This window comes from Annulohypoxylon maeteangense (assembly GCF_022496945.1).
Source record: "Annulohypoxylon maeteangense strain CBS 123835 unplaced genomic scaffold GGS22scaffold_14, whole genome shotgun sequence".
In the NCBI taxonomy this organism is placed as follows: Eukaryota; Fungi; Ascomycota; class Sordariomycetes; order Xylariales; family Hypoxylaceae; genus Annulohypoxylon; species Annulohypoxylon maeteangense.
The window spans coordinates 836,026-848,096 of NW_025953261.1; the positions used below are offsets into that span (position 1 = coordinate 836,026).

Consider the following 12,071-nt stretch of genomic DNA (forward strand, 5'->3'; position numbering starts at 1 on the left):
TAAGTTTTACCACTCGCGCGGCGCAGATCATTATGATGAATGCTGTGATACGGTGATTCTTGTCAGGCTGTAAAGTTGACAAGTTGACAAATCGACAACCAATCTCGGAACTTTGTTGTTGGTAGGACGCTTTCCCGCAAGGGGTAAAGCACATCATGCGTATCTATTTCAGGCTTGATTTGGCGACGGGTACGCTAACAGCTTTGGTTTGTTTTCTGTTTTCTTCCCTAACTCAAATTAGCTATTTTGTGCCCGCAATCATTGCACTGCCCACCGTTCCTTTCCGTTCGCAAGGATATTTGAGTCTCAGCTGCTCATATGTGCCGGGTTATTTTATGATAGCTCCAATTGAAAAAAAATAAACCAACAATAACGATCGACGAATCCTTTTGATAAGAACTAGTCTGGCGTTTATGATGAAAAGAATATCTTGTCAGCTTACTACCGCGGCGCCGCCAACTAGAACCGCAATGGGAAATACATTCTTTGCCCATCGCGGCAAGGGATGCGGATATGAATTCAGGAACCATTTTCTTCCCACTAAGAATAGCTTATTAATGGAGATTGTGGGGTAAACGTTCTGGGACTCCAACTGATCGGGGATAGCGGCCGCTTCTCGCTATTGAGAACTCCACCTCCGATGTTCAGACCGCGGCATTCGTTTGAATGATCCTCCGTGCCTGATGAGGACGTCCGATGAGAAACCTTCCATGGCGTTGCATACGTAAACGCCAATTCTTTCATTGAACATCGTCCTGTCTTAGCTTCGCTTTGGCCCACGACCTTGGAGGCGTCAGCTTGTAAATTCTAAGTTACTACACTACACGAAGATCTCGGGTACCCGCCGATATAGCCATTCTTCTATGTCTCACACATCAATATCACCAATAAATCGTCATGTTCAGTCGCACTATAGCTCGCGCCAGTCGTGGCACGACGCTCCTTAGGAGTTGTCAGCAAGGCAGCTTAGTACGCCGCTATTCTGTCGTGAAAGATGAAAGACCGTCGTCACTGCCTTTGGCAGGTTACCGCGTGTTGGACATGACTAGGGTTTTAGCTGGCGTATGTAGCGATGATCCTTCCAGCCTCAGCTATGTGCGCACTCGCTTACTTTGACTTTGCCGTAGCCGTATTGTACACAGATCCTTGGCGACCTTGGGTATAAACGATACATCATTTTTTATGACGCAAAGATTACCTTGAGCTAATACCGTATCGAATACAAGCGCAGAAGTAATCAAAATCGAGCACCCGACGCGCGGGGATGATACGCGAGCTTGGGGGCCGCCATATGCAGCCTACCGAGACGGATCTCACCTCGAAGGTCCAGGTGAATCTGCCTACTTCTTAGGTGTAAGTCGCCCGTCGCACAGCCGCAGATGCTGTGATGCATCATTAATCCTAATTTCTATTTAGGTAAATCGCAATAAGAAGTCGGTCGGCCTATCTTTTCAACATGCCGAGGGTGTGGAGATCCTGCACAAGCTTGCAGCGAAATGCGATATCCTGGTTGAGAATTACCTGCCAGGCACACTGAAAAAGTACGGCATGGACTTCGAAACGTTACATAAAATCAACCCTAGCTTGATTTATGCCTCGATCACGGGGTACGGTCAAACGGGGCCGTACTCTCAGCGAGCCGGATACGACGTCATGGTGGAAGCGGAGTTTGGGCTGATGCATATTACCGGTAATCGAGACGGACCTCCGGTGAAAGTCGGCGTCGCTGTCACGGATTTAACCACCGGCCTTTACACCAGTAATAGTATCATGGCAGCCCTTCTGTCTCGCGCCAAAACAGGTCGTGGCCAGCATATCGATGTCGCCCTAAGCGATTGCCAAACCGCAACGCTTGCCAATATCGCAAGTAGTTGTCTTATCAGTGGGAAGAAAGACTCGGGTAGATGGGGCACAGCTCATCGTAAGCATAGAAAAAATATTTATTACTGTGGTTGACTCGCTAATGATATCGCAGCATCGATTGTGCCATACAAATCGTTTAAGACGAAAGATGGAGATGTGCTCTTCGGTGGCGGAAACGACAGATTATTCGGGATCCTGTGCGACGGTCTAGGGCGACCAGAGTGGAAGACGGATCCGAAATATAGCGTCAACTCGCAACGGGTAGCCAACCGGGTTGAGCTTGAAGACGAGATCGAAAAAATTAGTACCCAGAAGACGACACAGGAGTGGCTAAAAGTCTTCGAAGGAAAGGGCATGCCATACGCTGCTGTCAACGATGTCCAGGGCGCACTAAATCACGAGCATACCAAGGCTCGGAATATGGTGGTTGAGGTAGAACATGGCCAATGTGGCTCGATCAAGTTGGTCAACACACCTGTTAAATACAGCGAGAGTAACCCTAGTGTCCGAATTGCACCTCCAACACTAGGCCAACATACGGATGAAATCCTATCAGAGATTCTTGGGTTGGACGCTGGTGAGGTAACTGCACTGAAGGAGAAAGGAGCTGTAAGGTAAAATCTAATTGAATCATGACTAAAAGAATATATAATTCAAGCAGACCAGTTTCATGTTTTTCTCGTCCGTCTTTGTCGTCTGATCTGATTCTAGTCACAAAAAGTAACATTTGGTGATGGGGGAGAAAGTGGTTTGAAATAGGTTGAGGGGGATTGGTGGAACTCGAGGATAGCTATGGCATATCACTATATCGAAGGTGGGTATCTTATCCATTTCTTAACCTTAAAATATTCAACAACACAAAAGAAGGTCTAAACTTAGTTAAGATTTGAAACACTGTCAAGTCCAAATAAGTTGATAGCTTGGGCAGGAGCCTCCAAGAAATCACACCATCACGTGAATATCACGTGCAACGGCCTCCACCTATGAATTTCAACCTTCCATATTCAATTCAATAACTTTTACATCTTCTAGTAAGACGATCAAGAGATTGAATACAAGTCTACGAGCAGACGTTTTTCCCGGTGCGCGGATACTTAAATATTGTCACCTTTTTATGGTAGGTCATCATCGTCAATTCCGTCGTCGCAGCCACCACTAACACAATCCCGCAGCACCCAAATAAAGTGGTGTGATCATCCTTTTCAATTGCCACTCTTTAATCGTCATGTCGACGGAGGAGAAAACCATGGATTCCACCATCCAGGAGGAAAAGGGCAATACGCCTGCAACACCAGTCGAAGCTGCAGCGCCTTCGCAACCCGTACAAATTTCAGCCCCCAAAGCATCAAGCCCAGCGCCAAGTACAGCTAGCTCCACTGGTCGCCCTCCGTACATCCCGCAATTCTCGGCAGCGACGCAGATGATCTTGAAGCGGATAAATTCCAAGCCAGGAAGTCTGTCGTCGGCCCTCTCATCCGCATCATCCACCGTGACCAAGACGAGCATTGAAAAGTCGACGTACGAGGACGCTAAGAGACGCCTCGTCATGAACATGAACACATCACTAACCATGTCAATGCCCATGCCCATGCCCAAACAGTCATCCTCGTATTCGAGCAAACAGAAATTCTCAACCGCAACCACCATGCGCATGCCCATGAACGACGCCTTCCAGCTGCGCACGCCTGCTCCGGCCAAGACCCCGACGCAGGCCACAGCCAAGTCGGCACCGTCAGCACCAGCATCATCGACTCCGGCGCAAAAGCCGCTGCCCGCGAAACTTAAGAGCAAAGCGCAGCGCGGTACAAAACGCAAGCGCGGCAAGGACGACAACGACGAAGACGGGACCTCAAGCCTAAGCGAGCTCTCCTCAAGCGAAGGCTCAGGTCCCACCCCCACCGCCTCCGCGTCCGCACGGGAAGCGCAATCCGTCCTCACCATGACAAAATCCGGACGCCAAGTACAGAAACCCTCGCAATACAACCCATCCGCGCAATCCGCACGCGACGCGGCGCAGAAGCGCAAAGCATACGGCAAACAGCGGACGTTTGAGCAGGCGTTATGCAAGGTATGCACGCGCGGACTGAGCCTAGCGGCGAATCAGGTGGTTTTCTGCGACGGGTGTAATTGCTGCTGGCACCAGATGTGCCACGACCCGTATATCGACGACGACTTCGTTAGCAACGAGGCGCGCTCGTGGTTCTGCCGCGGGTGCGTGGCGAAGCGGGAGAGACACCTTGCGCGCAAGAAGAGTTTAGATGGGTTTAAGGGGGTTGGATGGGCGGGAAAGAGTGGAGAGCAGGTATGTTTGATTTTATTTATTTTCATTTATTGATGAGATGGCAGGGTGTAGATGGTACTTAGGGGGAAGTTCTAACAGCTACATAGAAGCGATCGTATCTCTCCGGCGTCCCCCACGCCCAGCTCGTCAACATCATCATGTACAGCACGGAACTACACCCCGACCTCCCGATCTTCCCAGCCAACGAACCTAAGCGTGGCGGCACCCAAGCGGGCCGCCCGTCTTCGTACGATAGCGCGCGCGTGAAGACGGACTCGAACATCAACGTCGGTCCCACCCACTACTCCAGCAAGGTATCGACGCCAGACTCGCACTCCGTAACCGTAAAGAGCAGCACTACGAAAGGAAGCACGGCCGAGAGCCAAGCCCAGGCGACCAGAGAATCATCGACCGAGTCCGTACCCGCAGCCTGGCCTAAAGTCGGGCAAGGATGTCTGGTGGGGTTAGAGATGGATGAGGATGATCTAAAGGACGATAACGACTACGAGGCCTTTAGCGTCACGTCGTACGATGCGAAGGGCAAGAAGATCATGGAGAATGGGATGGCTGTATGAAGTCATCTATGATGGCGCGTTGCTGTAATATAGGCGAGCATTGAAGCCCGCGATTCGGAATGACGAATTCAAGAAGGATCGCAAAATACCCTAGTTGTCGAAGGGTGCAAGGCTATTGTAAGTTCGTGGAATGGAGTGTGTATATTGTACAGAGGCTGTCAATAACGATCAATTACTGTGTGTAACCATGGTCACTTAACATGTTTAATTGCTAATGCTAGCCTAGATTAACACTGGCATTAATATAATTTGAGTGGACAATACCTCCATAGTCAAGACCCTATTGGGATTTTCTTCCCTGTCCATAGGCAAGTTCTCAAGTAATGTACATGCATTGGCAGTCAAGCCGACCATTTTCCTGTATTTGTTGACTCTTTGTTGCGTACTGGGCATACATAAGACTGCAAGCCTGGGGTGTTATTTCACACATTACAAATAGCCACAAGCCAACTTAGTCCCCGCAACATTCGCTTTGCCATACATTCGTTATAATCGTTCTCGAGATCTACCAGACGCAAGAAACGTGCATTGCATCAATTAGTATAGACAAAATGATGGTTGTACAAATGGACCATGTCTCCCGAAAGCTCCTCACATAGGACAAGCTACTACTACTCAATTTCAACAGAGTAGGCATCCGCTATTCGACACAGCTCCTCGTCCTCGATAGCACCAATATCCGGATTCCGGAGCAAGGGCGGTATATCCTTGCCTCTCAAGATATGGACCATGATCTTGGATATTGCACGTAATGGTCTAGAAGATAAGAATTGTTTCGTAAAAGCCGATCTAATATCGCAGAAACAGAAGAATTGTCAAACTCTTTCCACTCCATCTAGTGCCAAGACGAAAAACTTTGCCAAGAGCAGAGACGCCTAGAAGAATCGTCCATGCTGCCTCCGAAAGGTATATAATATGAAAGATGAAATCGGTGAGAAATTTGCACAGTAAAATGACTCACAGCTTCGTAAGATCGATTGCGCAACAATAACCTTGGAAGCTCAAATGGGTTCCGATCAGCACTGGGGTGCACTATCCGATGTGTAAGGTTCCTAGCCAGCTTAAAGATCTGTTTGCAAGCCACGCCGTTACATTTAGAGTGGGGGTGGCTGGAAAAAATGACGGAGATGAGAAAGTTCAGAAAGAAAGAAAACCAGATTGGACTCAGGCCAGATATTCAATGTTATCTCCAAGTTCCTTAGATACCTAATAAGTATTAGGTAGATGGTGAATATGAATTCAAATCGTTAACAAAATTAATAGATAAGTGCTACTAAATACACGAATGGAAATGGTGAAATTTCACAAAAAGAAGAACGACCACCACGGGACTCGAACCCGCAATCTTCACCATGTTCCAGGGAATTAACCGGAAAGTGACGCGATACCATTTCGCCAGGCAGCCCAACTAACAATTGGGAGGTGGGGTTGTTGTGTTGTTAACTCTGACGAAAACTTAGACTATATACCATCAGTGTTTTGTTCACCCCCTAGCCCCTTTTTGGGGGGGTTTCCTGCATGACACTATCACCACAACCTGTAACTTCGAATAATCCATGATACAGCAATAGGTACCTCACATATATCAAATGAGCATATAGCATAATATGTCGTCATTATCGCTTTATATTTTTTTGAGTACCCTTCGTTTTCTGTATTGCATGCGTAATGGATATGGTCAGTTTGTGATATCCTACGTTAGAAATTACCTTTCTACTAGGTACCTAAGTAGTAGTCTTGGAGACCCTAATGCTTAATTGAAATTTACAGTGAAGTTTACATGGAGCTTACTGTTTACCCAGTCTTGTCTTTTTCACATTCGCATCAAAGTACCATTAATTGCAGTTAACAGAATGTAGAGTTTACCACGTTTGCTCTGGTTTATATAGCCTTCATAGGTTGATAGTTGCTCTTTTGGGAATTATTGGATAGATCTACCTAGTCTTCTTCTTTTGAAGAGCTACTTTCTCTTTTCTAGAGGCTAGTTTTGCCATATGTAGTAGCATTAGACGTGTACATAAATATCTGATAAAGAACGCCATGAGATTTACTAAGTATACTGAGTTGAGATGCCGTGAATGTCTAATTTCCTAGGCACCTAGGTAGTTGGATGTTTGATTTACCATGATCTTAGGGTTCCAGTCAATACTTCTAATAAATAAACCCATCATTAATAGCACATTCGATGAATTTCTAAGTAGTCATCTTTTCTATTCCTCCCAATTGGGCACCGTCAGTTACACATATCCGTACTATTAAGGTAGGTACCTGGGTAATAAATTAAAGAACCCAATAACGGTCGAGTCATTTGATAGAAGACGGAGTTTCGAACTATTCCCACGTCTGCCACCCGAGCTACGTCTCATGATCTGGAGAGCAGCCCTAGATTTTGAGTATGATATACTGTAGCTACCTACATTCATATTCACCAATTCAGAAAAGTTTTATTTGTGCAACGAGACAACGCATCACGCATCATCCGGGCCTGCCATGAGAGTAGATCTCTAGGTAACCAATGCATTCTACTTGACCATCCTCGCCGTCCACTCATTAAACTTTTGGAATGAATTTAATAGCTCTTCGAGGGGTTATAATATAGGTACGTATCAACCTAGAGTGTGCCACGCTACCTAATTTATGACGACTATTCAATCTACACCAGTCCTAGCTGTTGGACTCGGAGATGTGACTTAGGTACCCGAAGAAGATAACAAGCTACTCCATAATGACACAGATTCGTGTTTTGGCACGATCAGATGGTGCGAATAAGAAGGCCCCGAAAAAGGAAAAGGTATCAGCATATGTAGGATGAGTTTATAACCGCAGGTGATAAACGAAACTTACCTTCGATACAGCGACCAACAGAAGAAATCTATTGAGGGGAGTACACTTTTAAGGTCCGGTACTGCATTTACCAGCAAACCTCACATAAATAGCAGAATCAAATAAACATTTAATCAACCACTTTCTCATTTTATGTGCCTATTTGAAAAAGTCCCCTTTCGAGAACCACACCTAGCTACGCCCCCGCACATGTAACACAGCGCAAACCCGCTGTCTATTCGCCTTTTTCTTTTTGATTCTTTCCTCTCCAGCCCATGCCCAGCGCGGGATTATGCAAGCCTGACATACTCACACCTCCCCTGTCCTGCCGGGAATATGATGCAATGCATTGTCTGTCGCCCTGATCCTCCTCATGCTTTCGTGAAAGGGGTCCGATGATAGATGAAATAATGGAAAGATGACGAGGGATGATAAATGCCGAATCGTTTCATAATACGGCGTGCCCCCTGTTGAGGATCTATCACGCAAATGCGGTAACCTCCGGCCACTTCTCATGGGCTGCCTTCTTAAAAGCTTCAGCCTCATTACTGCGCCATTGCTCCAAGAGAGCCAGAGCTTCTGTTGCCTGGTCATACTGGATATCCTTCAGGTTGAGGACTCCCGCGAGATCCTTCTCGTTCTTTGTCTTGTCTTCTCCTAGCAACCTCTCTATCTTGAAATGGGAGATAACGTGTTCAGCGCTGTCCTTATGCTTTTCATGGAAATCGGCATTGAACTTCTTGAGGTCTGCCGAGGCGTCTATGGCGGTGAATCCAGACTTCAATACTTCAACAACCTTGGGAGGTAGAGATCCGAGCTTCTCGTTGAGAATTTGACGGAATCGGACAACCTGTTCGTGGACTGCGGGATGATCTGGATCTATTACCAATGCGGCATTCAGGCATCGAAGGGCGAGGAGGTATTTTTCTAACGATGTTAGCATGTGAACTCACACAAATCACGATCTCTGACATTACCTCTTCGAATGAAAACCTCGAAACCGGCAATTTGCCCATCGATGTACTTAGGACTGTATTGAAGAATAGGGGCGAGGAATTTTGTCGCTTCGGCCAAGGGCTCGGTTGTCGAAACGAGTCGGAATCCATGAGGGTCATCATCCCTCTTGATAGGCTCAGCGGAGGCTTTTGATTTGTTAGGGTCCTGCTTGGCGGCTCTCTCGACTGCTTCTCGCTCGGCTTTTTGCGCCTCCTTCTTGGCTTTCTTGGCAGCTTTCTTCCTTTCCGCGGCGTCGTCTCCGTTGGCGCCCGCAGATCCACCTACGCCATTGATCGCCTGAGTGCTATCATACATACTCACGTATATCGCAATGGCGCCGAGGGCGGCACGGGTGTAGAATGGATGCTCACGAATATGGTCCTCCCATCGAATCATATCCACGTATGCACGGATTTGGCCTTTTCGCAATGAAAAGCTGTGGAAGTCAAATTGATCCTCTTGCCATACCTCAAAGATATTGTAGACGGAATGAAATCGCTTGAGGGCCAGCCCGATGTTTCTGTTGCGCACCCATGCTTCCCCGTCTTCTGTCAGGTACCACACACTCTGCATTTCCAGTAGATCGTTCAGAGGACCACCAGTTGTATCATTCCTCGTGAAAAGACCCATCGTCTTCAAAGCAGCCTCACTCTCGTTGTTTCGAAGTTGGTATTTCGCCGCCTTGGTGTTGATGTATCGATCCTTGAGATCAAGTTGACGTGCCTGGTCCATAGTCTCCGAAGCTTTTTGGCTGTTGCCGTAGTGTTTCCATATCCTGGCCTTGGTCATATGGAATTCGACATTGTCAGGTGATAATTCGATCCCCTTATTAACGAATTCCATCGCCTTCGCGAGATCACGACTTAGATGGTAATTGTAATGCTGCGCAAGGTAGTACAATGCTGCTGGCTCCCCCTTTAATGCATCTCCATTCGCGGTTATATTCTCGCCGGAAGAAGTACGTTTTGATTCGAGATACTCGTGGGCTAAGGACCCGAGAGTATCTCGTTTGGATGAATCAGTATAGAGATGCTTAAGATTTGCAAAGGTTGAAGGAACCCCCTTATCTAACATCAGTGTTAAGTAGCTTTGGGCTGCTTCTCGGAAATCGTCACCTAAAAACCTATAAGCGCTTCGCAGGCTAAGAAAGACAGATTCTACGACACTCACCGACGAGGAAGTCTAGGGGTAATCGTTTAGCAGCGTCGGAACGAGGGTTCTTTTCCGCGTATTCATCGTATATAGCCCTTTTAGCTGCATAGTCGCTAGAATCAATGCCTAAAACATTCACAAGGCGGGTGTAGTAGTCGGGATGTTCCGGATTACGATCCAGTAGGGCACGATAGGCGTCTGCTGCCTCTTCCTTTCTGTCTAGTTTCGACAGATACTCGGCACGGAGTTCCATGACGGCTAAGCGGTCAAGATTATACTTTGCAACGGACTCTAGGTGATCCAGGGCTTTCTGGTAGTCCTGCATCTCGGCAATTATAGAATTCTTGTACATAACAGCCTCCGAGTTCTCGTAATCGGTCTTGGACGGTGGTACCTTCAAGGACTCTTCGTAGGTAGTCAGGACCTTTTCGGCCTGGGAAAGATTACCAGCTAGGTGCTGCGCAACTGCAAGCGCAGTCCAGTTCTGCCTTAACTGGGGCCTGGCCTGAAGCATAGAGGTTCTGCTATGTATGTAGCCTTGATAGTCGCGCATTTGAACTTGGAGGAAGGCAAGGTCTCTCTGGATCTGATGGGATTCGGGTTCCAGTTTCAGGGCGAACTTGTAGGCCTTGATAGCCTCCTCGAAGTTTTTCTGGTGTCGGTATAACAATCCATAAACATGCCAACATATGTGAGATTTCATGTCGGCTGTTAAGGCCTCCTTTCCTAACGCGAATGCTTCCTCCGTCTTGCCCTGTTGGTTGATGATCAATGCTTTCATGGCCATCGTATCACCGTGCTTAGGGTTCTTCTTAAGGATCTGCTCGGCCGCCTTCAAGCCCCTCTTGTACTGTTTGTCTTCATAGTTGCGGATGACCTGCCGAAAGAGAGAGTTCTCTTTCGAGCTGAGTGGTTGTGGCATGGTCGATATTTATGAGTGACTCCCCCACCAAAGCCTCACATGAAGCGGCACCGGTAGTCTCGTGGATGGTATTCTTTGGGCGTGGAATGTTCTGGTTTCAGGGTTACTATGGAACTTGGTCTCGTTAGTGAGCTAATTCAAGATATTTAACTACGATATAGCTGGTAAGATTAGGTATACATGGTAACGTTATGCTAACCTCAAAATGGTACCTTCACGCGAAGTTCAATAATTGAACTATTGGAGGTATCTGGAGATATGCAGCCAACTTCAAATAACGACGGCGTGGAATTTGGTTGTGTATTTGTTTTTTTGTGACAGGTTGTAGGCGGAATAAGTTGGAGCTCGGAGCTTTGCGATTGCCTACGGAATACTTTTAGCGGTGGTAAAGTGGGATGTCATTCGGGTACGAAATACGACAAGTAAAAAAAATACATACTAGATAGAGCTTTAATTCTACCGATAATTGACCGATCAATAAATGCAACTAAAGAATCCTTACCTAGGTCACTTATTTTTATATGCGGTTTACTCACCTATCGACTAGTGAATATCCTAATGTGGGGTATTTGGGTACTTAGGGAGCATATGATACGTGGAATCTAGATATATGGTGCCGTCACTAGCTGGATAAATAAAGGATGGATTGCAGCTTATATGGTTTGGTATATTACATTGTAGTGGTGAGGGTACCGGTGTGGCCAATATGAGGACACGGAGTAGGAAGATACTAAAGTACTTACCCACTCCACGATATGTGAAGCCACCGATATATATAGAATTCGCTTAGAACACTTTTCCCGGTCTATGTTATTTACCACGACGTTCCCTTTCTGTCCTCCAGCGATTAAGAGCTTCCTCGGCATCAAGGAAGCTATCTCCGCACCGTTCCCGTACTAAGCCCCACGTTCGAGAACGGACGATGTTTTCGACACCTCTTTCTTGTCGAAGAAGGTTCGCTAGTTGCTCCGTGCGAGGTTCCCGGGGGAAGTATCGTGCAGAATATGGATCTAATCTCTCATCGATTACTCGCTCGCGGTTTTTCTCCGTTTCAGTCTCTCGTAGACCAACCTCGGGGTCGTCTGGATCTGGACTGGTCGCTACATACGCGCAGTAAGTCAAGACATCTGATCTTGCCTGCCATGAAGGGAACAAGACCTTATTCTTGAATGCCTGACATGCTTCAGGATCGATAATCCGATCAGGCCCTCGCGGGATCCGCACGGAGGTTGAAGCAGGGTCAAAGCCCGACTTAGAAGGCGTCACTAGAGCATTGAGGTTTTGCGTTATTGAATCGTCTATTGCGCCACGAGATATCCGGAGGAAGTCTTGCGAACGGTAAGCGCTTGAACTCAAACAATAGTTACCAACATGGAGGGCACACCTCTAAGGGCTATAGTCGAGAAGCAAAACTGCGGCGTCAGGTGTGGCTGAACAGATGGTTCGGCCATGGTATCGC

The 12,071-nt window shown here is 47.1% G+C and overlaps 4 protein-coding genes and 1 non-coding gene across 5 annotated transcripts; 2 read left to right on the plus strand and 3 right to left on the minus strand.

Annotated features, from left to right (window-relative positions):
- The first annotated feature begins 383 nt into the window (after nt 1–383).
- On the plus strand, nt 384–2,566 carry GGS22DRAFT_169086 (CoA-transferase family III). Its single transcript, XM_047962259.1, has 5 exons — nt 384–1,062; nt 1,128–1,159; nt 1,227–1,353; nt 1,417–1,921; nt 1,976–2,566. The coding sequence occupies exons 1-5, from the start codon at nt 898–900 to the stop codon at nt 2,479–2,481; spliced, it is 1,335 nt and encodes a 444-aa protein (XP_047816758.1). The 5' UTR covers nt 384–897; the 3' UTR covers nt 2,482–2,566.
- Nucleotides 2,567–2,892: 326 nt separating this feature from the next.
- Nucleotides 2,893–4,896, plus strand: GGS22DRAFT_169089 (uncharacterized protein). Its single transcript, XM_047962260.1, has 3 exons — nt 2,893–2,980; nt 3,036–4,165; nt 4,252–4,896. Exons 2-3 carry the CDS (start codon nt 3,089–3,091, stop codon nt 4,717–4,719), a joined length of 1,545 nt encoding a protein of 514 aa, XP_047816759.1. The 5' UTR covers nt 2,893–2,980; nt 3,036–3,088; the 3' UTR covers nt 4,720–4,896.
- A 1,140-nt stretch (nt 4,897–6,036) lies between these two features.
- Nucleotides 6,037–6,124, minus strand: GGS22DRAFT_t104. Its single transcript has one exon. It is a non-coding gene; the product is annotated as a tRNA-Arg (tRNA).
- Nucleotides 6,125–7,890: 1,766 nt separating this feature from the next.
- On the minus strand, nt 7,891–10,704 carry GGS22DRAFT_42425 (N-terminal acetyltransferase A, auxiliary subunit). The gene is made up of 3 exons (XM_047967055.1): nt 9,709–10,704; nt 8,520–9,653; nt 7,891–8,469 (listed from the first exon to the last, which is right to left on the minus strand). The coding sequence occupies exons 1-3, from the start codon at nt 10,610–10,612 to the stop codon at nt 8,024–8,026; spliced, it is 2,484 nt and encodes an 827-aa protein (XP_047816760.1). The 5' UTR covers nt 10,613–10,704; the 3' UTR covers nt 7,891–8,023.
- Nucleotides 10,705–11,422: 718 nt separating this feature from the next.
- GGS22DRAFT_190904 (putative caffeine-induced death protein Cid2) lies at nt 11,423–12,063 on the minus strand (the record flags this gene model as incomplete). The annotated part of the gene is made up of 2 exons (XM_047965049.1): nt 11,423–11,940; nt 11,997–12,063. The coding sequence occupies 2 exons, from the start codon at nt 12,061–12,063 to the stop codon at nt 11,423–11,425; spliced, it is 585 nt and encodes a 194-aa protein (XP_047816761.1).
- Between the last annotated feature and the right edge of the window lie 8 nt (nt 12,064–12,071).